Source organism: Suricata suricatta, chromosome 5, assembly GCF_006229205.1.
Source record: "Suricata suricatta isolate VVHF042 chromosome 5, meerkat_22Aug2017_6uvM2_HiC, whole genome shotgun sequence".
NCBI lineage: Eukaryota > Metazoa > Chordata > Mammalia > Carnivora > Herpestidae > Suricata > Suricata suricatta.
In genome coordinates this window covers 6797680-6821882 of record NC_043704.1, presented here as the reverse complement: position 1 = coordinate 6821882, position 24203 = coordinate 6797680, and the positions used below count along the sequence as shown (strand labels likewise).

At 49.0% G+C, this 24203-nt stretch overlaps 1 protein-coding gene and 1 long non-coding RNA gene across 2 annotated transcripts in view; one reads left to right on the top strand and one right to left on the bottom strand.

Annotated features, from left to right (window-relative positions):
* Positions 1 to 1031: 1031 nt before the first annotated feature.
* The window catches only part of FAM3B (family with sequence similarity 3 member B), a 33648-nt gene continuing 10476 nt past the window's right edge, over positions 1032 to 24203 (bottom strand). The window contains exons 3-8 of the mRNA XM_029940632.1: positions 23059 to 23182; positions 10185 to 10243; positions 9195 to 9245; positions 8122 to 8209; positions 6861 to 6993; positions 1032 to 1159 (exon numbers count right to left, since the gene is read on the bottom strand). Coding sequence (XP_029796492.1) covers positions 1070 to 1159; positions 6861 to 6993; positions 8122 to 8209; positions 9195 to 9245; positions 10185 to 10243; positions 23059 to 23182 — 545 coding nt within the window. The 3' untranslated portion in view covers positions 1032 to 1069. The remainder of the gene's footprint in view (positions 1160 to 6860; positions 6994 to 8121; positions 8210 to 9194; positions 9246 to 10184; positions 10244 to 23058; positions 23183 to 24203) is intronic.
* Positions 22844 to 23374, top strand: LOC115292572. The gene is made up of 2 exons (XR_003909037.1): positions 22844 to 23050; positions 23174 to 23374. It is a non-coding gene; the product is annotated as an uncharacterized LOC115292572 (long non-coding RNA).

The following is a 24203-nucleotide window of genomic DNA, read 5'->3' as shown; positions in this document are numbered from 1 at the left end:
ATGCCCCCTGGGCTTCAGGATGCGAGGATGTGGGGCTCACACGTGTCCTGATAGGAACTCTGGGGGGCCTCTGGCTTTCTGCTCCTTCTGGCCTCTGTGTCTATAGGGGCTGCCCTCTGGCCTGGCTCCTAGCACACGGGGTCCGAGCCCTGGCCGACCTGTCACATGACGGAGAGCTCAGCGCTGTTGTAAGCCACTGAGATGGGGGTGGCTTGATGCCTTGAGGGTGCCGAAATTCAAAGCACCAGGTCCTGCTGGTGCAAGGAGTCCAGCTGATGACGATCCTTGACCGCGCTCGCGCACCCCAGCTCCCCCGCCTTACACAAGCAGCAGTGCCAGCCTGGCCTGAGTCTCCCCTAGCTTTCCTGGCAGCCAGGCTCGGGAAGGCAGGCTAGAATGGGCGCTTGGCCACGGCATGATTTCCTTAACCCCAACCCTCATATGTAATGATATGTCCTCTGGGGAGTGTGGGGTATACAGCCATCCTCCTGACGGCAGACCCTGCTCGCCCTGCCAGGGCTCCTCCCTCCCACCCGGGCCCCCAGAGAGACACCCCCGAGTTCACGGCAGAGACCGACCAGGTCTCCCTCACTTTAATGATGCTGGTGTGGAAGGCAGGCATGCCCTGATTGGTGGGGTGGATGAGGAAGTTCACGGACCCCCAGGAAGAGTTCAAGGGCTTAGCTGGAGCTGACCAAGGCAGCTCTGACTATGTGCAGTCTCCTGGGAGAGGCTGGTCTGAAACGAGGGTGCGCCTGGTTTCGGACCAGGTTTTGGCCATGCAAGGCTGTCTAAGTGAAGCTGGCTTTTTCCCCAGATGTTCCTTTCCAGGCCAGATCCTTCCCTCTCTCACAATCCTCCCCATCTCAGCCTTCCTGCTCATTAATGCCCTCACTAGATAAACCCCCGCATCAAAACACCATGTGCCAAGGTTGTAGACAGCTAGCAAATATGGCTGGCTGAAGACAGACTTCAGATACGCATCAAATATTGACTGTCGGTTAAGTTGCTGGGGCCATTCCACACCACGATGGTTTACATATAACCTATTTATTAAGGCCACACGACACTAGCTTGGTTTCTTGGGTATGCAGCCTTCTATCTGTACCTCTGCGGGCCAGCCAGAGTATCTGTTCCTTGCATTATCAGAGTGGTTGATCTGTGTAAAGAAAAGAAAAGAATGTTATGTATCCACCAGTCTAATTAACAGATCTTTAACGTGTCAACTTCGAGCAAAGTCATATAAAGAGAATCACTTCCTAGAATGGGATTCTCTCCAAACTACTCTCGGTACTTGACTTTTTTTTTTCTTCAACGTGTTTCTTAATAATATTGGAACCAGGAGGGCATCTGGGTGTTTCAGTTGATTAAGCGTCCAACCTCAGCTCCGGTCATAATCTCTCAGTCTGTGAGTTTGAGCCCTGCGTTGGGACTCTGTGAGTGAGTTTGAGCCTGCTTCAGATTCTGTGTCTCCGTCTCTCTGTTCCTACTCTGCTTGTGCTCTCTCTGTCTTTCTCTCAAAAATAAATAAACATTAAAAACTTTTTTAATGGGGTGGCTGGGTGGTTCAGTCAGTTAAGTGGCCGACTTCAGTTCAGGTCATGATTTCACAGTTCATGGGTTTGAGCCCCGCGTCAGGCACTGTGTTGACAGCTCGGAGCCTGGAGCCTGTTTTGGATTCTGTGTCTCCATCTCTCTTTGACCCTCCTCTGCTCACACTGTGTGTCTCTCTCTCAAAAATAAATAAACATTAAAAAAGTCTTAAAAAATTGTTTTAATAATATTGGAGCCATGTGTCAATGCAGCTCTAGAACTTTTTGCAATGATGTAGATGTCTGTCCAATAATCTATGCTGTCCAGTAGAGTCACATTTGAGGTTAGTGAGTACTGGAAATGTGGCTAGTATGACTGGTGAATTGATTTTCATTCTTTTTTAAAAATGCTTATTTATTTGGGCAGAGAGAGGACGCACGAATGTGTGCAAGTGGGGGAGGGGCAGAGAGACAGGGAAAGAGAGAGGAACCCAGGCAGGCTCTGTGCCCTCAATGCAGAGCCCAACCTGGGGCTCCGGCTCATGAACTGCGAGAAATCAAGAGTCCAGAACTTAACATGCTGAGCCACCCAGGCCCCCCTAAGTTCTATTTAATTTAAATATATTTAAATGTAAATGCAAATTTGGCCAGGAGCTGCCTGATTGGACAGCACAGCTCGAATGCTTCGTTTTCACGTTTCTGGGAAACTGCAGGGTCTCTTGCTTGCGCAGCCAAGGTGTGCGCGTACTGCCCCGGCTTTAGTTTTTCATGCCTCCGATCCTTTCCCAGATAACGGAGCGCCTTATTCTGCAGCCCAGGAAAGATCATACGCATCGTTACGGGACTGTAGATTCCATAACTTTCCATACGTTTCACTCTAGTTTCACATTCCTTTTTATGGAACAGTCTTGCTGAGATAAAATTCACAGATTAGAAAATCTCCTCATTTAAAGTGTAGAACCATTGGGCACTCCTAGCCATTCCGTGGCTGGAGCAGGGAAGCTGCGGCCAGTCCTCTGCGGCCGGCTGAGCACTCCGGTCTTCCATAGGCAAGTGTCCGACAGGCCCCGCGGGCACCTGCCCGCCTGCAGACCGGCCTGTGGCCTCAGGCTGGGGAGCAGTGAACCCAGCAGCTGGAGCAGCCTGTTCACCGGGAAATTCCTCTTCGGTCCCAGCCCTTCCAGCAGCGACTCAGCCTTCTCTTCCCTCATGAGGTCTTCAGGGCCTCTGGAGAGGCAGAAATCAGGCACGCCCTCCGACGGCCACGCACACCCAGAAACTTCTGGGCCAGCGTCCACCACATCAGACCCCCTGAGTGAGCTCCCTTGCGGTTACGTAGGAGGGTGATGTCCACTGATGTCCACACAGCACAGAGGACAGTCTGCGTCATACAGAGTGTCAGGTTAACACAAGACGCCTCTGTGAGGAGATGGTGGTCAGCCCTGGGGCCAGCCACCGCCCTCAGTGCCCGCCTGGGGCTGCTCACGGAGGGTCCTGGGAGCGACTTGGCCACTTCCAGCCCTGCAGCTGGCCAGGAGTCCTGTGTGCCGGGACCCTGATGTTTGCTGGGTTTTCAACGGCCACATGGGCACAGGCGGCCAGCGGAAGCTTCTCCTCAGATTCATCACGGTCCCTTCTGGAGATGTGCTGTTCCATCCGGAAGGCAAGTTGGTGCTGCCTCCGTGGGTTCCTGCTGCAAGGAATTCAGGGACATCCTCCTCCCCTATTTGCAGAAAATCCAGGTCCGATGTTATAAGTCTCCCCTTAAGATTCAACGGGGCTGCGGAACAATGGTGGACTGACCCCTCCCTGGGTAGCTCGAGGTGGGGGGCGGAAAGCAAGTCTTTTGCTTTAAAATTCTGGTGGAGGCTTCTGCACGTGGGGATGACCCGTGGGCTGGGCTCTGGAGACAGCCCGGCGCTGGATGTGACAGTGGCTGGGGGCCACCCGGGGCTCTGGAGGCCCTCCCCACACAGCCACATGCACCTTTGGGGAAGTCCACGCAGCGAGTCCACACATCCAAATGAGGAAGACATATGAATCCTCCGACAGGACCCAACTCGAGCTCTGGGTGACACCAGGCCCCCAGATCTGGTTTGCTCATCCGAGCAAACCCCCTGAATGTCCCCAGGCCCCGGCTCTAAGAGCTCCTGCAAAACCTGCTCACTATGATCACGTTGCACCTGGGGACCCCCGTAGCAACTACAGCAAAACCCTTGAGCCCACACATGCAGGCGACGCGGGCATTTCCCCGGAATTCCCTTTAGAGAGCCCCCCCCCCAAGCCCTGTTTCAAAACACATGGTTCTCTGAACTCAGGGCATCCTTTGGAGACCCACTCTTTCCTTGATTCCTCCCCTTCCAGAAACTTTTTCGTGCAAAGAAGGTAGGGAAGCAAGGGCCACTGCTACTCTGCAATTCAAATGAGGTTTTATTTTAAATGTCTTAGCTGAACAGCACTAGGGAACCTGTCTGGATTCAGGCTTTGCTCCTGGCTTTTCTGATTCTGCGGACCCACTGAGGCACCAGAGGGCCGAGTGGTGCTCCCCCAGGGGGCCTGGCTTGTGCTGTCTGGGGTCCCTGACCTGGGGCTGGTGGTGTGGGGGTGGAGTCAGGCACCCAGAGAGGCTGAGGGGGCTGGTGGAGAAGGGAAGACGGGGAGGTGGGGAGGCGGGCACAGGGTAGGAGAGCTGGGGAAAGGGCAGAGAGACAGAGGGGGAGGTTAGGAGGAGGTAGGGATGAGCGCAGGGACCTGGGGCCTCCATACTGTCATGCAAATCAGAGCAATGGGTCTAACCCTGCCCAGGCATCAGAATCGATGGCCAGTCCCCAGCCTGAGACTCTAGGTCAGTTGGCCCGCACAAGGCCTGGACATTACTGCTTTACAGAGACCCACACTGGGTGTGGACTCATGGGGGGCAGGGGGAGAGCAGGAAGCTGTTCTGTGTCTTGGCCTTGTCTTAGTGCCCTGCTGGGCCCGTCTCGTTCTTGCTCAGTCCCCAGGGACCCTTATGTGACAGGTACTGCCTTTACTCCCTTTACTCCTTCCTCACAAGAGATGACTCTCAGGCACAGAGAGGGTGAGTAACTTTCCTAGAACCACACAGCCAAGTGGATAATGCCTGGAGATCCACAGGGCAGGCGAGGCGTGAGGAGGGTGGGGTTGCCATGAGGAAGGCCAAGGATCAGGGGGCTGCACCCCCGCCTCACGGCCGCTGGGCCCCAAAGAGCTACCTAGCTTTCACCTCATGCCCAGAGAGGTCAAGTGCTCCGTGTCAGATCACACGGGGCCCCTTGGCCAATCCGACACTGGACGCCCAGCCCCATCTGCCAATTGCGCCTGGGCTCGCCTCGAGGAGTGGAGGGGGTCCTGGCGGCGCTGGCCCAGACCAGTGCTACCACGTGGAGCCCAGGGGGTGCCCCTCTCTGTAGGACAGGTCGCTGAGGTCCTTGCTGGCCAGCAGGTGTCCAGACCCAATCATTAGTGACAAGAAGTCTATGATCCTAACACGTTCTGCAAGCCTGGCTCCCTGTCTGCGAAAGGACATGAGCGTTACAAGGGGAAACATGCTGTTCTAGATGCGTGCTAAAACAACCCCGATTTCCGTGAGTTCTCTGGTTGTGTGGCCACTGCTCTCCCAGCCCCCTTCCAGCAAGGGTGGTCCTGCGAACAAGGAGAGGCCCCGTGCCGTCTGTTTCTGGGTGTCTCCCTGCCCAGGCCCGTCACCACACCAGACGGCGGCAGGAGGGGACCTGGACCAGGGGAAGCAGCCTCTTACAACGGCCTGTGGACACCCGCTCTCTGCCTCCTTTGAGTCTCTGGCTCCTGGAAAGGAGGCGCCTCCCCTGCTAAGGAACAGCCGGTGACCTTGCTCTGCAGCAGTGCTGCTAACCCCCCTTTCCAGAAGCTGTCGTGTTTCCTGGCTAGCAGCAGCATCATTGCAAGAGGCCGTGTGACGGTCCCCAGAGGCGCCGGCTTGTAACTCCAACAACAGGTGCTGAGGCTCTGTCGGAATTTTCCCAGTCGACCGACTTCATGCCTTAGAGCCTTACTGTCTTGCTCATTACTCTTCCTCCATGGAGAGGACAGGACGGGAGGGACCCGATCACGCGTGGGCTTCTGGCAACAGCAATGATGGAAGCCGCCCTCATCTGGTGTGTGTCTGGTGCTCGCGCCGGCTGAATCACGTGCGCAGCTGGGTCCGTGCCCAGCCCAGCACTGCTATGGCCTCACTACCCAGGCCAAGGACGGGGAGGCTTACCCCACACTGTGGAGTCTTTTTTTTTTTAATTTTATTTTTGAGAGACAGAGAGAGACAACGCGAGCAGGGGAGGGTCAGAGAGAGAAGGAGACACAGAATCTGAAGCAGGCTCCAGGCTCTGAGCTAGCTGCCAGCACAGAGCCTGATGCGGGGCTCGAACCCACAAACTGTGAGATCATGACCTGAGCTGAAGTTGGATGCTTAACCAACTGAGCCACCCAGGCGCCCCCGACTGTGGAGTCTTAAGAATCCTCTACTTTTAGAGACTTGGGAAGGGAGAACTTGAGTCGAGCCCCCTTTCACGGTGTAATGGGAAAGGGTTACTTACGAACACTGTGTGATGAACTATTTTACTTAGAAGGGCGTCTCAAGCACCTCCTGTGTGGGGCACCTGGATGGCTCAGTTGGTTGAGCCTCCGACTTCAGCTCAAGTCACGATCTCACAGTTTGTGAGCTCGAGCCCTGCATCGGGCTCTGTGCTGACAGCTCGGAGCCTGAAGCCTGCTTTGGATTCTGTGTCTCTGTCTCTCTCTGACCCTCCCCTGCTAACACTTTGTCTCCTTCTGTTTCTCTATAATAAATAAATGTTAAAAATTTTTTTAAAAAAGCACCTCCTGTGTGGAAGGCATGATTCCTTCTGGATTTGGAAATGCAGAGTCGTAGACCATGAGACCACAAGAGGCTGACTCCGCAGGGCCCCACGGGGCACGTGCTTGGCGCAGGAATGTCTTAGAGGCTGGGAGCCGTAACCAACCCACAGCCTTTCTTTTTTCTTTTTAAGTTGTTTTTTTTTTTTTAATCTTTATTAATTCCTGAGTGAGAGAGCGTGCGCGCAGGGGAGGAGCATAGAGAGAGGGAGACCTGTATCAGAAGCAGACTGCAGACTCCGAGCTGTCAGCACAGAGCCTGATGAGGGGCTCAAACTCACACTGTGAGATCATGACCTGAGCCAAAGTCGGACACTTAACCAACCGAGCCACCCGGGCGCCCCGACCCATGGCCTTGCAAATCCCGTGGGGTGCGCTGCGAACCATTTGTGGGAAAGGGATCTTTAAGGAAACACTTACATTTTCTCTCTGAATTTCTTCGGGAAGTTTCAAGCCTTTGGCTGTAAGGAATACCCAGCTGGACCGGAACTGTATGCTCCTGATTTGTTTACTTCCAAGGGCTTCTATGACCTTCTTGGCGTCCTCCTTCAGCCTGGGGGGAGAGCAGAGGGAGTGTGAATGTCAGGCGTGGAGACGCCAGTGTGTCACACCCTGATTGTCCTGGAAAGGGGCTTCGAAGGCAACCCAGCTCCTCCTGGAGGAAACAGTGGGAGGATGTCCTACATCTAGTTAACATGCAGCAACATCAGAGCCTCCTCAGACTCAGTTTGGGGCTCTCAGTTTTAATCCTCAGTTCTCAAAACCATGTCATGGGGTTCAGTCACATCATCACGTTCTGCCAACATAACTGATGGTCTTTGCCGGCCTCCTGTCTCCTGACCTCAAAATAAGGCAGTCAGAGGTCTCCGAGAGATGAAAGCAAAGGTCAGAATGGTCCCTTTCATTTTCAGAAAGGTCAGTACCTAAAAAAGAAAACAAAAATCGAAAACAATGCCAACCATTGTAAGACTGTGCAGTTTTGAATAAGTCAAGGAAGGCGGGCAGAAAAGAAAAGAAGAGAAAAGAAAAAAGAGCTCAGATTTTCCCAAGGGAGTGACATCGGGATTTTTCCAAGCGTGCATCAGATAGCTTCAGTCTGGTAAGATACTCTATTAGAAATAAGAGCTGAGGTCAATGTGGGGAATGCTGGGTTCGGGGAGCCCGTGGAAACACAGTCCTCGTAAGCGTGTGGAGGTCCTTGGAGGTTTGGCGGCGAAGAGCAGTCATGTAAGACGCAGGGAGACAGGGGCCCTCTCCCTGCGGGAAGTACTGTGCGCGTGTGGTGTCTCATTTTTGTTCTGCTGGTGCTCATACAGAGAATTTTTCTCAAGTCCCTTTCCTATTTCTGTACGTCCAGCCCTGGGTTTCAGTTGTTTGGGCTAGTGTAGCTTTTCCGTCCTAATTATGGTCCGGGGGGCTCCCTCCTGCCACCTGAAAATACTCCTTAGCTGCTCGTCCTTACTTACCCCCTGGCTACTCGTGTTTGGATTTTTTTAGGAACACGGGCTGCTCCGTCACAGGCTCCCCTTCCTTCTTAAGAAAGCGTCTTGCCCTTGGGATTAGCATTCTTTCCTACAGGATGCTCGGAGGGGCCCTGAGGATGGCCTGGGGCTCTCTGCCAGCCAGGGCCCCCCCCCCGCCCCCCTGGACCCCTGGCTGCAACAAATCTGAACACACCCACCTGCCAGCTCCGTCATCGTGTGTCACCATGAAGAGCAACGACTTTGAGGGTGCGCTCTGAATAAAGTCTATCATCCGTCCAGAGTTATCTGTTGGGTCAACGCAAATCAGTTTTAGGGTCTTCTTGGTTCGCTGGCCCTGGACACTGTGCCTCCTCAGCTCGCAGCTGCTGTGTCTGCTCTGAATCCTCCAATTCCTGGAGCTCATCCCACGACTGCGTGAATGGTGCTCTGACACTGCTAGTGAGGGGCTGCGGGGCTCCACGGTGCAACCGGCTGGGGGGCAGGGGGGCACGAACAGATCATAACGATCCTATGACGAGACCTTGGGACCGTGGCACGGGGATGTGTTCCCTGCAATGACTCACAAAGCCCTGACCCAAGAGTGACATGTTGGCAGCAGAGTGGCCCCAGGACCCTAAACATGCAGAATGGGGGCAAGAGACCAGGCGAGCTGACCAGACGGAGCAAGGTCAGTCTTACGGGGAGAATAGGAGGCTGATCTCAAGCCCCATTGTTTCCCCTGGGGCTTGTTCTTTGTATAGATGCTTCCGTTAATGACAGAGTGAAAATGCGTAGTTCCCAACAAATGCGTCCAGACATTTCTTATTTCTCTGTTGTCTTTACAAAGGCTTGTTTTTAATAGTCCTCACTGCTCAATACAGATAAAAGGGGCTGCTATACCCTGGCTGACCACTGCGGTCAAGTGCAGTGCCCAGAATAGGCCCCTTGCCTCCCAGGGATGCGTGCCCCCAGCCCAGCTGGACGGACACCGCGAACAGGACAGGGATGATGATGATGTTCAGGGATGGATCTGATCACATTATTTTACACATATTTGATTTAAAAAATGTTTTCTCTTTCCTATTTTCTGAAGAAAGAACAGAAGAAAGGATCCAGGACAAGCGTGATCAGAGAAGACATTTTCTAGTTAACACTTTCAAACGTTACCACACGAGTCCAGTCAGAGACCAGGGGGTGGCATGAGTAAGAGTTCTAGGATGTGCACATGTGCGTTTTTTAATCTTCATGTTTAGAATTCGTGTTAATTATCATAGGAAAAGAGTTTTCTTACCGCCTTGAAACATGTCAAAAGACTGTGTTGCAATCACTTTCCCAGTCATATCTAAAAATAAAAGAAATAGTGTTTAAAAGAAAGTTCATCAGACCCTGGGAGGCGTTTGTGACACCGCGGTGCTTAAAAGGACACATTCCTCTTTCCCGGAAGTGTGGTTGCTGGGGACGGATCAGGAAGCCGGCTGGCCAGTTGTTCTAGAACTTTCCTCCTGTCTGCTTCTATCCAGTGAGGTGGGCCCTGCCCTCTCCTGCCACACCTGCCTCTTTCGCAGAAACACCAGGGTGCCCACCACAGCCCTTTCTGCTCCGGACTTTAGTTTCCCAGCCAGATTCCAGAGCAGGCACACTTTCTCTAGTTCCCACAGCCCTTCGGCAAGGGGACTGCGTGCTCAGGCTGATCTACATCAGTTCTTATGGTCATGGGCCCCCAATGGCAATCGTGACAGGATGTCTTCCCCAGGCCTACCGGGATGCCAAGCTTTGCTTCCCCCGAGGCCCGAGTGGCGTTTTCTCACAGAGGTGGGGACTCATTGCTGGTGACAAGCTCTGCAGGGCAGGAGGAATCCAAGACCAGCCCCAGGGTGGTCTGTACTGCCTTAGCATGCTTATCTGGTTTTACCCCTGCCTTCTGCCGGTCCTGTTTCCGGTTTTTAAAAAGCCTGTTTATATTTGGCTTTTTTTAAAAAAAGTGTATTTATTTTTAGCAAACTCCACACCCAACATAGGGCTCGAATTCATGACCCTGAGATCAAGAGTTGCATGCTCCTCTGACTGAGCCAACCAGGATCCCCTGACTTTTTTTTGTAGGAACCACAAATAATCTGGACAGCGAGGCATTATGAAAATAATCCAGTGATTTAAAAATGCATTCAAATATAAGCCTAGACTAGATCGTGTGCAAAAATTATTTAAAAAAACTGAAGGTATCTTTGAAAATCCAATCATGGAGTTCTTAGAGACGTTTGAAAGAAAACATTTAGTAACTCACAATTGACAATGGCAATATTTATTCCTCTTCCGACATTTCCAGTCTTTTCTCCCATAAGCCTGAAATGTAAATAAGGGAGGGTCAGTCAAAGAGTCCCTTTCTCACTGAGCAACAAGGGGACCTCTCGGTCTCGGAAGACCTTCCCTCGGCAGAGCCATGTCATTGGCGCTTACCACCCCTCACAGGCGTGCACCAGCCTTGGCCCAGCGGCCTTGACAGTCACCCCCAGCCTCGGTCCACACATATCACCTCCAAGTTTCCACAGACTCGGTCCCTCGAGGAACCTGGTGACTGCCTTCAATCTTATAATCACGGCCAAGGAGAGGGAAATCGAGTATTTGTGTAACACGGCTCCTTACACGTACTTCTTCACTGAATCCTCAACCACCTCACGAGCATGCACTTTTCTGCCGTGCAGATATGAAGTCAGAGGAGGTGAGTCGGTTGGAGACAGCTCTGACTCAGGTCAGGACCCGCGTGTACGCCCTCTCTCCTCGCACTGCCGAGGCATTGCTGGACTCTTGACGATACTTGTATCAGCCACAAAACGGAACCCAGCTTACTTCCTCAAGGAAATGCCTTGTCTCACGTCGCTGGATGTTCACTTTTAAACTGGAGGATAGGAAATGTCAACTTCAAGTGAACTGTGCCCTAACACCAGGAAGGAGATGGACTTTCCCGGAGATGGGACTTATTACTGAAGATCCTGGCACCGTGTGTGCGTGTGCATGTGTCTGTGTGTGCATGTACCCGCTGTCAAGTTGTAGGATCCGTGATGTAGTCACAAAAAGAATTGGGAAGTTTTCCTCCTGTTCCCATACAGTAAATATGGCCCCACAATATACCGTTCTTGCCACGTTTATCAAAACCCGCCTGGGGACTTCCTAGGCTAAGTCCTTTATGGAGGAGTAGCTTCCTGACAATTGTTGAGAACATTCCATAACGCCTTGAGAAGGAAAAAGAAACTTCCTTCCGTGTGTGATCATGAAAAGTGGGGTCACCTGAACCTAGCCTCTCACAGAGAAAAATTTTTAAATGGGACCTGAAGAGCATGTCTGCTGGACTCTCTTGGAGCCCTAGCAAGGAAGGAAAAGGTTCCCAGGCCAGGAGTTGGAGAACACCAAGTTTCCAGCAGGTGAGCTCAGCACGTAAATCTACTTTGCCTCAGGAGCAGTTGCTCATTCCAGAAAAAGAATTGACGAAGAAGAGTGGCACTTTTGACAACCACATGAGGCCAGTGGGACAAAAGCTGGAGGCCGGGCCTGCCCAAGGGAAGGCCACGTCAAATCCTCCAATCTTATTTGGATTGGGATTAAAAAGGGTTGAATCTTTAAAACCAGAATGAACCAGAAATAGATCAGAACTTGAATAACTGCCTCCAAACTTTAAGTCAATTGGGCCTCCCTCCAAAAAAATCTCAATCCTTAACATTTATTCAGATAGTTCTATTCTGCTAATGGTTCCACGATCCTGGTATAAGCAAACAAAAATCCTCAGAAGAAGGAGATACCATTTAGTGCCTCAATTAAAAACAAATCACCACAACTTCTCACATGCATGGTCTGTCACACTTTCAAATGTCACCTGGCACATAAGGAGAGGTGCCCACAGAAATAAGTGTCGGTGGAAACAGGAGAAAATAATAGAGAATAGTGACAGACGTGTGAGGGCTCCAAATAGATTGTCCAACAGACTTTACAATAATTAAATGTGCTAATGAAAATGATAAATGAAACCAAAAGTTTCAAACTGGAAACTACAAAAAATGATACAAAGATTAGAAGAAGAATACAATGAAGCCCTAAAACTAACATTGTGTAGCAACTACAATCGGTAGTTAACGGATGGGTTTAACCACAGATGAGGCACAGAAGAATTGGTGAGCTGAATGACAGTTCAGAGGAAAAGAGCTCTGTCTACAATGAAAAACAGAGAGACACAAGGATGGGAAATACAAAATAGACTGAAGGCTGTAGAGAATATAATGATAAGATCTGGTATATGTTTCACTAAGAGTCTTGTAGGAACAGAAGGGTACGGGAGCAGAAGGTGCAATGACAGAGAATTTGCTAAATACCTGAAAGGCTTCAGTTCATACATACTAAAGAAACACAACAAACACCAAAGAAAATAAAGCAATAACAACAAACACCGCAGGGGACACGTGCTGAAAACTAAAGACAAGGAAAAAAATCGTAAACACAACGGGAGAGGGAAAAGGAGGCTGTTACTTTTATAATATTAGCAATTTGGTTGTTAGCAGACTCTCACGAGAAACTATGGAAGCTGGAAGACAATGGATCGGTATCTGGATGGGCTGAAACATCAACTGGAAAGATACCTTTCAACAATGAAGATGAAATAAAGATATCGCAACATAAACTGTGTTGTCAGCAGACAACACAGAAGCTGAAGTAATAAGCTAATACTTAATCGGTAAGTATTAGCTGTCACTGAGTCTTATTAGTCCCTCTAGACTATCACTGGAGGTGAGTACAGCTGTGCGACCCCCCAAAACAGCACCCGACTGAAGCACACGCACACGTGTGTGCCGAGACATGGAATTACATTACACATTTCATGTACAGGTAGACTTATTTCAACTCGTTTTCAATGCTAGAGTTTCTTTTGTTTTTCTTTGAATTTTATTTCATTTTTGGATATGTAATACACTTATGTGGTTCGAATATCACCATTATGTCCACAAAATAAAATTACACCCAGAGAAAGCTCTATATCCTCCATTGTGTTCTCCTCCTCCTGTTCACCTCTCCATTAATTATTTATAGTTTCTGATTTACTTTTCCAGTGGTTGTTTTTGTGTCAAAAATAAGCAAGTTGCATATGTTCAATTAATATATATTCACATATGTGTTATATATATGTATATATACATGTATGAGTACACTTATGTGTGAGTATATTTACAGATATGTCCATATTCCTTATCATATTCTTTTATAACACACTAGTAAATGTGTTGCTCTGAGTTTTGTGAGCCATTCTAGTAAATGACCAAACCCAAGGAGGGGGTCATGAGAACTGGGATTTGTAGCCAGTCAGTCAGAAGTATAGTAGCAATATGGGACATGTGATTGGCATCTGAAAGGGGGCTGGGGAGAGAGTCTTGTGAGACTAAGCCCTAACCTGTGGAGTCTAAGGCCTTCTTCAAGTAGACAGTATCAGAATTGAGTTGAATCATAGACCACCCGGCTGGTGTTGCAGATAATTGCTTGATGTTGGAAAAAACTACCGCATATTTGGTATGGATGCACTCAGAGTGCTGTGTGTAGTATAAGGAAAACAATAGAGTTTTTCTTTATGCACCAAAAATAATGGGGCTCACGTGAGAAGAAAGAGATAACTTGAGTAGCTCTGTATTTAGTAAAGAAATTGAAATCTGTAGTTAGAAATCATCTCACAAAGAACACTCCAGGCCAGAAGGCTTCACTGGGGAACTGTACCAAATGCTTAAAAAAATAATAACCAATTTGCACAAACTGTCTCAGAATATTGAAAAGGAGAGAATGCTCATCAATACGCTCCACCCAGATACCAAAACCAGAAAAAAAAAAAAAAAGAAGAAGAAAACCAAAGACCAATATTGCTCATGAATGTGGATAAAAAGAATTTTAACAGAATTTTAGCCAATTGAACTCAACAATATATAAATAGGATAATATATCACAAGCAGATAGGCAAGGTTGGTTTAATATTCAAAAATGTAATTTGCCATATTAACAGACTAAAGACGAATCATATAATCACTTCAAGAGATACAGAGGGGCACCTGGGTGGCTCAGTTCGTTGAGCGTCCAACTTCAGTTCAGGTTATGATCTCACAGTCTGTGTTTGAGTCCCATGTCAGGCTCTGTGCTAACAGCTCAGAGCCTGGAGCTGGTTGGGATTCTGTGTCTCCCCCTCTCTCTGCCCCTCCTCCACCTGTGCTCTGTCTCTGTCTCCGTCCCTCTCTCTTTCTCTCTCTCTCTCTCTCTCTCTCTCTCTCTCTCTCTCTCAAAAATAAACATTAAAAAAAGAGATACAGAAAAAACAACTGACAAAATCCAATATCCACCGCTGATTAAAACCCTCCGAAACCTTGAGGTAGAAGGAATTTCCTCAACTGATAAAGGGCTTCTATGAAAAATCCCTAATTCACATTATATTTAATGGTGAATGATGGAATGTTTTCCTTCAAGACAAGCAAAAAGGCACTGATGTCTACTCATCATTTCTATCCAGCACTGTACTGGAGGTTTTAGCCAGTGTAGTCAGGCAAGAAAAAGAAAGCAAAGGCATGCAGATTAAAAATGAAGTGGTAAGGGTCACCTGGGTGGCTCAGTTGATTGAATGTCCAACTCTTGATTTTTGCTCAGGTCATGATCCCAGTGCTGTAGGGCTAAGCTCCATGTCGAGCTTCATGCTGAGCATGGAGACTGTTTGGGATTCTCATTCTCTCTTTCTCTTTCTCCCTCTTCCCCTCCCCTCTCTAAAAAAACTATTCTTGAAAAAAGAAAAGAAGTGGCAAAACTTTTATTAGGGGTGGGTAGATGGCATTATCATCTACATAGACAGCCAATGTAAAACAAAACTACTAGAACTAATAAGTGAGTTTAGCAAGGTTGTGGGACATAACATCATTATACAAAAATCAATTATATCTCTACATGCTAGTAACAAACAGGTGGAACTTTAAAAAATTTTAAATATGCTATAGCATCAAAAATGATAAATATAGTGAAAGAGCTGCAAGATGTATCCACTGAATACCATAAAAACATTGCTGAGACAAGTTAAAGAAAGTTTAAATAAATGGAGAGATAATTGTTTCTTCAGCAAAAGGTTCAATCCTGCTAAAATGTCAATTCTCCCCAAATTGATCTGGAGACCCAATGCAATTCTAATCAAAAGCCAATAGTCTTCTGTGTAGAAATGAATAAGCTGTTTCTGAAATTCATATGGATATGGAAAGAATCTTAAATAGTCAAAGTAATTTTGAAAAAGAAAAAGAAAGAATATTACTGAACTTCAAAGATTTGTAAAGCTACATTTGATCAAGTCAGTTTATATAGTGAAAAACCGACCATCACGTACCCTGATGAACATGAAGGCAAAAATCCTCAACAAGATACTAGCCAAATGGATCTAACAATACATTAAAAGAATTATTCACCACGATCAAGTGGGATTTATACCTGGGATGCAGGGCTGGTTCAATATCCATAAAACACATCAATAAAAGAAAGGGCAAGAACCACATGATTCTATCAAAAGATGCAGAGAAAGCATTTGACAAAATACAGCATCCTGTCTTGACAAAAATGCTCAGAAAGTAGGGATGGAAGGATCATACCTCAAGATCTTAAAAGCCGTATATGAAAGACCTACCTCTGATACCATCCTCAATGGGGAAAAACTGAGAGCTTTCCTCCTCAGATCAGAACACAACAGGGATGTCCACTCTCACCACTGTTACTCAACATGGTATTGGAAGTCTTAGCCCAACAGTCACACAGCACAAAGGAATAAAAGGCATCCAAATCAGCAAGGAGGAAGTCAAACTTTAACTCTTTGCAAACAACATGACAGTCTACATGGAAAACCCAAATGATTGCACTAAAAAATTGCTAGAACTGATCCATGAATTCAGCAAAGTCGCAGGCTATAAAATCAATGCACGGAAATTGGTTTCATTTATAGACACCAATAATGAAGTAACAGAAAGAGAAATCAAGGAATCGATCCCATTTATAATTGCACCAAAACCCAGAAAATACCTAGGAATAAACCTAGCCGAAGAGGTAAAAATGTATACACTGAAAACCATACCCCAAAATAAACTTAAAATGGATGAAAGACCTAAACATAAGACAGGAAGCCATTAAAATCCTGGAGGAGAAAGCAGGCAAAACCTCTCTGACCTTGGATGCAGCAACTTCTTATTCAACACGTCTCCGGAGGAAAGGAAAACAAAAGCAAAAATGAACTATTGGGACCTCATCAAGATAAAAAGTTTTTGCAAAGCAAAGAAAACAATCAGCAAAACTAAAAGGCAACCGACAGAATGGGAGAAGATACTTGCAAATGACATATCAGATAAAGGGTTAGTATTCAAAATCTATAAAGAACTATCAAACTCAACACCCAAAAAACAAATCATCCAGTGAAGAAATGGGCTAAAGACACGAATAGACATTTTTCCAAAGAAGACATCCAGATGGAGGACAGACACATGAAAAAATGCTCAACATCACTCATCATCGGGGAAATACAAATTAAAACCACAATGAGATACCTCCTTGCACCGGTCAGAACGGCTAACATTAACAACTCAGGCAACAACAGATGTTGGCAAGGATGCGGAGAAAGAGGATCGCTTTTGCACTGCTGGTGGGAATGCAAACTGGTGCAGCCCCTCTGGAAAACAGTATGGAGGTTCCTCAAAAAATTAAAAGTAGAGCTACCCTATGACTTAGCAATTGTACCAGTAGGTATTTATCCAAAGGATACAGGAGTGCTGTTTCAAGGGGGCACATGCACCCCAATGTTCATAGCAGCGCTATCGGCAAGAGCCAAAGTATGGAGAGGGCCCAAATGTCCATCGACGGATGATTGGATAAAGAAGATGTGGTATATATATATGATGGAGTATTACTCGGCAATCCAAAAGAATGAAATCTTGCCATTTGCAACTCCGTGGATGGAACTAGAAGGTATTATGCTGAGCGAAATTAGTCAGAGAAAGACAAGTATCACATGACTTCACTCATACGTGGAATTTAAGATGCAAACAGATGAACATAAGGAAAAGGAAACAAAAATAATATAAAAACAAGGAGAGGGACAAAACATAAGAGCCTTTTAAGTACAGAGAACAAACTGAGGCTGCTGGAGGGGGTGTGGGTGAGGGGCACTGAGGAGGACACTTGTTAGGATGGGCACCGGGCGGATACGTAGGGGATGAATCACTGGATTCTACTCCTGAAATCATTGTTACACTAGATGCTACCTTTACTTGCATGTAAGTTAAAGAATAAATGAATGTTTTTATTTTTTAAAGGAATAGAGGCAAATAGGACTTTAGCGTGAATCTAAGTTCACCCGGCTAGGAGTGGGCTGTGTTTGTTATTTGTTGCAGCTGTGGGTGCCAAAGGCTAAAATTTCTCCCCTATCTTGGGTATGTCTAGAGACTCTCTTTAAAATTGGGTTTAGGGGTGCCTGGGTGGCTCAGTTGGTTGAGCGCAGGCTTCGGCTCAGGTCATGATCTCACGGTTCATGGGTTCGAGCCCTGCATTGGGCTCTGTGCTGACAGCTCAGAGCCTGGAGCTGCTTCGGATCCTGTGTCTCTGTCTCTCTCTGACCCTCCCCTGCTAGCACTCTCTCTCTATATCTCTGTCTCTCAAAAATAAATTTAAAAAAAGACATAAAAAAAAGAAAAAGAAATAAATAAAATTGGGTTTAGTCTTGTGGTTCTTTTGAGCTGTAACCCTCTGTTATTTTTTTTAATGTTTATTTACTTTGAGGGGGGGGGGAGAGAGAGAGAGCAGGAGGGGCAGAGAGAGATGGAGAAGAAAGAGTTCCAAGCAGGCTCAATGCTGACAGCGGCAGGTTATGGGACTCAACCCCACAAACCATGAGATCGTGACCTGAACAAAAATCAAGAGTCAGACGCTCAGCCAACTGCAAACCCCTGTTATTTGAAAGTAGCTTCATTTATGTGATGTTAAGATGTGGGGGGAGGGGAAATGGTTTACCGTCCTAACACTGGGTCTCAATCTTTTGGTGAGCTGTGCCACTGGGCGGTGGGCTTCCCAAGTGGCCATATTTTTTCTTTGACCCCTTAGGTGAGACAGGAGCTTAGAGGGGGGCTGGCGCTGGGCATTTTCCTCCCACAGGTCCATTAGGATCCGGTAAAACCCACACTGGTTAGACTCTGGCAAAACAGCTGCCCTGGAAGACAGGCGCCTGTTAAAGAGGGCAGAGCACCGTGGGCATATTTCTGAATGGTGGCTATATGCTCCCCCTGACAAAGGCAGGAAGGGAGTTTTCTTGATCTTTACTCTGAGAGCCTGGTGGGGTCCTTGGTAGAAAAACTCAGGAAGGTATAGGGATTCCCCCAAAGTTTGGCCTGCAGGGGTTTTACTCTCTCAAAATGGTCCAAACTCCGTCTCCGGCAATGGGCCAATTGCCCCTGGAGGGATTCCCACCCGATGCTGTGAGGTGTGGGATTCCGGGAATCCGCCCGTCTCTTCCGTTTTTGGCCGGGGGTTTGCCCTGTGCTCTCAACTCTCTGGTGTGTGTGTGTGTGTGTTTATATGCAGCATAAAATAGAGGGTTATGTGCTGTGATCCCATCTAAGAGTTAGTTTCCCTTAACTGGCAGCTTTCGGACCACTGACTATGATGTAGACCTACTTCTTCTTTGTCCTAACATGGTACTTGGGTTGTTTTCTGTTTTTGTTGCTTTTTAAAATTTTTTAATTTTGCTTTCACCATACAGTTTCTTTAAAAATTTTAAGTGTTTCTTTCTTGAGGGAGAGAGAGATGCAGAGTACAAGCAGGGGAGGGGCAGAGAGAGAGGGAGACACAGAATCCGAAGCAGATTCCAGGGTCTGAACCGTCAGCACAGAGCCCGACTCGGGGCTCAAACTCGTGAACCGTAAGTCATGACCTGAGTTGAGGTCGGATGCTCAACCTGGCACCCATATACAGGGTTTTTTAAGTTTCGTTAAAGGTCATATATTTAAAAATAACATTTTAATAAGTGAACAGATAAAATATGGAGCAGATTTTTTACAACACACAAAAAAGACTAACATATAAAGAATCTTGTGAACCAATAAAAATGCCAGTGACAGAGGTGAAAATGGGCAAGAGATATGAACAGTTTTACAGAAAATAAATACAAAGGCTCTTAGCATAAAAGATCCTCAATTCCCTCACAACAAAAGTAATGCAAGTAAAAAATCTCATCCGAGACTTCAATTTCCATCTCTCAGAATGGCAGACAGAGGTGAGAGTCCTTGCTGACGTGCTGGGCTGGATGGACTGTGGGGAAACGGCCCCTCTCCTGACACTCATCTGAATCGTCTGAGAAGCAGATATCAGAATGGAATAAAATGCACAAGAATGTGTATCAGGGGCTCTGCCACCAAGAGGAGATGGGGGAGGGGCTGAGTTAAGCGGGGAGAGCTATCAGACCGCAGTAGAGTCTGACCCTCAGTGAAAGAGACAGGGACGTGCTGTAGGCTGCCACGCAGCCTCAGGAGGGTCGGCAAGTCCACCGGGGCATCTGAAACCCAAGCCAGCCATGGGCAGAGCCTGAATCTCCCAGGAAGGGGCCTGCCGGGGGCCCCTCTGCTCCCACAGATTCTCTCCTCCACCAAACTCTCCCCTGAGCTCCTTTTTTTTTTTAATTTTTATTTATTTATTTTTTATTTAGTTTGGAGACACAGAGAGAGACAGAGCGAGCAGGGGAGGGTCAGAGAGAGAGGGAGACAGAGAATCCGAAGACAAGCTAGTGGTCAGCACAGAGCCTGACGCGGGGCTGGAACCCATAAAACGTGAGATCATGACCCGAACTGGAGACCACCATTTGAATATAGACCAACCAGCATAGTCAAGTAACCAAACCTTGACACTGAGACTCTGACTCTGACCTCAAAATTCGAGCTTTCCTCCCATCCAGGTGACTTTTCAGGGATGAACAAGTAAGCCTATGTCTCTGGAAGGAACGTCAGTCTCCAGTGACAAGACACGCCGGACAACAATGCACTGACTCATGCCCGCCTCGTAAACGCCGCCGTGACCACTGGGGTCTGGGCTCTCCGGCCGCGGTCGGGGACGCTCTTGCTGCTGGGAATGCTGGGGTTGGACCACACGAACACAGCACAGCCTGCAGAGTAACCGGGTCAGGGCCGGGGTGCGGACGGCAGAGTGCGGCCTGGGGGTGCCGCTCACCTGCTGGCGGCTGCCCACAGGGATGCCTCATGCGGAAAAGCCAACAGGGACCGTGTGGAGACAGGGAGAGAGGAAAGAGGCTGCGGACACACAGAGGCCGCTGTCCCCGGGATGTGCGCATCTGCCGGGCACAGCGAGGGCTGGTGGCACTAAGGAGACGAGCCGCAGAGAATGCCTTGTCTTTCTATGTGAACCTGTATTTTTTCTTTTTTAAAAATTTTTTTAACATTTATTTATTTTTGAGAGACAGACAGGGACAGATTTTAGCAGGGGAGGGGCAGAGAGAGAGGGAGACAGAATCTGAAGCAGGCTCCAGGTTCTGAGCTGTCAGCACAGAGCCCGACGCGGGGCTCGAACCCACGAACCATGAGATTGTGACCCGAGCCGAAGTCGGACGCTCAACCGACGGAGCCCCCAGGCGTCCCTGTATTTTGTCTTTGTAAGACGATGAGGTCTCCACACCCAGAACTTTTTGGTCCACGAGTTGATGGGAAAAAACCACAATGCTATGCCAAGCGGGCAACTCTCCTTTGGTCCCTGCCTGGACTTATTCCTCTGTCCCTTTTCACCTGCTCTTATCTGCGTCCATCGCGCTTTGCACCGTACTGTGGTCTGAAAACCACCTGGAATACTGTTTGGAAGCCGGCGAGCTCCAGCCGGGCCCGCACATTCATGTAGATAGTTGCTCCGGGAGACCACCGGACTCACGCCAGTCTGCCCAGCACCCCCGAGGGAGCCAGGGCACAGTCCTGGCTCTGAGGGCGGGGGCCAAGCTGCTGAATGCCGAGCATTAGTCTGTACTAGGTGAGTGGGACACTGTTGGTGTAACACCATTGTCAGGGGAGGGGGGCTTGGGCACAGTGGAGGGAAGGAAGCCTGCACTCCCGGGTCTAACTTGGGACAATTCCCTTCTGGTGACATGACTCCGGATGCACGTCCCTATCCCACTGTCCATACCCCTCCCAGTCTCCCTCTTCTTCTTTTTCTCTCTCTTTTTTTTAAATGCATTGCTTTCGTTTTGAGAGAAAGAGAGAGAAAGAGAGCATGGGGAAGGGGAAGGGGAAGAGAGAGAGGGAGACAGAGAATCCCAAGCAGGCTCCACGCTGTCAACGCAGAGCCTGATGTGGGGCTCGAACTCACAAACCATGAGATCACGACCAGAGCCGAAACCAGGAGCCAGACGCTCAATGGACTGAGCCCCCCAGCCCCCACCCCGTCTCCTCTACCAGGCCCTCCTGTTCAGTTTTCAGGCTGGATTCCCCCCTTGTCTCATCCACGAGCCTCACTGACAACCCTGTTCAATGGTACTTTCGCTTCTGGAATCCCACAACCACAGGCAAAGTTACTGTCCCACCTTCACCATGGAAGTCTGAAAAATCTGTTTTCTCCCAAGTATGACAGTTCTTGGTGGGGAAGGAGGGGGTCTGGCCCCCCAGGAGATGTGCAGCCATGGACAGAGACATGTGTGGCTGTCACAGCTGGACAGGGTGGCCTATGGTACCCAGCAGGTGGACGCCAGGGATGCTGCTAACCCCATGGCACAGCCTGGGTCATTGGTCCGCAGGGTCGTGGCGTTGAGGTGGAGAACCCCAAACTGTGGCATCAGCTCCCTGAGCACAAGGGCCATGTTCATTGTCATTATTCCCCCACCAAGTGCCCCACTCAGGGGGATCATGAGAAGGAATGTTTATCGACAAGGCCCTGGCTGAGTCAAGTGGGCCCTGGGTAAGGGGTGGACCTGCCAAGGGGGGGTGTGCTCTCCACCCACTTCCCTGTAGGGAACGGGGCACGTGCTGGGACCAGGCAGGGCATGGGAGCTGAGGCCCCTGTGCGCCCCGTCCTTGGGGGGACGAGCTCAGTGCAGAGACAACGAACAGAAAGCCAGGGGGAGGGACCTGCATCCCTCGCAGTGACCCAGCCAGCGACGGGAAGGGAAGGCGGGCCCAGTTTTGGGGAAAGTGTGGATAATTTGGAGAGACTTCCTCTTTAGTGTTGGGAAGGGGCCACAACCTCTCTCTTTGTAGTAATGATTTCATGGCCTAAGTATCCTTAAGCTTGGTGTTACAGATTGCACTGTGGCCTCCCAAAATCTGGATGCTGATGTCCTGACCCCTGGCACCCCAGAACGTGACCTTCTTTGGAAGTAGGGCCTTCTGAGAGGGGACTAAGTTAAAATGAGGCCATTAGGGTGGTCCCACTCCATATGACCAGTGTCCTTTTTGAAGGGGGACACACACACACACACACACACACACACACACACACACACGAAGATGGCTCTTCGCAAGCCCAGCAGAGAGGCTGGGACAGATGCCCCCTCAAAAAAGGAGCCAGCCCTGCCCACACCTTGACCTTGGGTGACCAGCCTCCAGAGCTGGGAGAGAATGAATAAATGGCTGTTGTTTAAGCATCCGGTCTGCGGTGCTTTGTCAAGGCCACCCGGGCAGACGCAAACACTAGGCCACGGCAGCTCCAAGCGCTGAGATTTATTTAAGCTATCGTGGGGTCAGGCGGCCGCGCAGACCTGGAAGGAGGCGGTGTGGGCTGTCAGGAGAAACAACACCTGCTTTGATCCATGAGGGTGAGACCCACAGAAATAAAAGGGAAGCGAGACTGCACCTGCTGAATTCCCGCGAGCCCATGACGTCATAGGGGGCTGTGCCACGTGTGGGGGGCGGAGCACAAACCAGAGGCCAAGGGCTGTCCTGCCCCAGTCAAGGGAGCGCCCAACGCGGGGACCCACCGACCCCAGGCCGCAGCAGCTGGAGCCCCCATTCCCAGCTCCACGTGGGCTCCCAGCCAGTGCCTTCCCCTCCCGAGGGCACGCACGCTGCTGGGCCAGCCTTGGGGACAGGAGGACATCATGCGGGGCACACAGGGGACGGCCACATGTGCTTCCCAACACGGGTACTTACAGCTCGTCTTCAAAGCAGATTTTGGCGTACTTGTCCTTGCCGCCCCCGCTGAGCAGGCGGTAGGCATAGGTGTTCAAGGGGCATGGGGTCCAGTGGTCGCATTTCTGCCTTTTAGGGGTTGGCGCTGCAACAGACAGGATATAACAGGTAGCGTCTCGCAGGCGGTCATCGGTGGACCCGCTGCTCGACCGGCAGCCGCTCTTCCATCCCAAGACTCCGCAGGGACAAGCCCCACCCGGAGGGGGAAGAGAGTCACCAACCTCCCATTAGCAGTGGCAGAAATTGCCCTAAAGATACAGATGATTTAATCTGCGTATGTCTTTTTTAATGTTTATTTATTGAATATATTCAAGCAGTATGTTACATAAATTTTCAAGTAATATACTCAAGTTTTAAAAATTGTTCTAAATGTTTTTATTTCTTTTTGAGAGGAGAGAGAGAGAGAGAGAGAGAGAGAGAGAGAGAGAGAGAGAGAGAGAGAGAGAGAGAGAGGGAGAGGCAGAGAGAAAAGGAGACAGAATCTGAAGCAGGCTCCAGGCTCCGAGCTGTCCGCACAGAGCCTGATGAGGGGCTCGAACTCACAAACTGGGAGATCATGACCTAAGCCGAAGTCGGACGCCCAACCGACTGAGCTCCCCAGCCGCCCCAATAAGTTTTTTTCTCAATCTCCTGATTCCTAAATTTAAAGCGAGGGATCCAACTATGAAAGTGAGAAAGTGCTATAAATACAGTATCTTCTCCATGTCTCTGGGTTTGGGGCGTTATATGTTGTATTTTAGCTCCTTTTTGTTTTCAATTTAATAAGAATACCCATCATTTACATTTAGAGGTAATTTCCCTAAAAACACACCGAGCGTAGTATTTGAAAACATAACATATGGTTTAAAAGCAGATGTGTCCAGGGACACCTGGCTGGCTTGGTCAGTTAAGCATCTGACTCTTGGTTTTTGCTCAGGTCAGGATCCCACAGTGTGTGGGATCAAGCTCTGCATCAGGCTCTGCCCTGACAGTGCCAAGTCCGCTTGGGGTTCCTTCTCTCCCTCTCTCTCTCTGCCCCTTCTATGTGCACACACACACACACTCTCTCTCTCTCTCCTTCTCAAAATAAATAAACACTTCAAAAATAAAATAAAAGCAAATGTGTC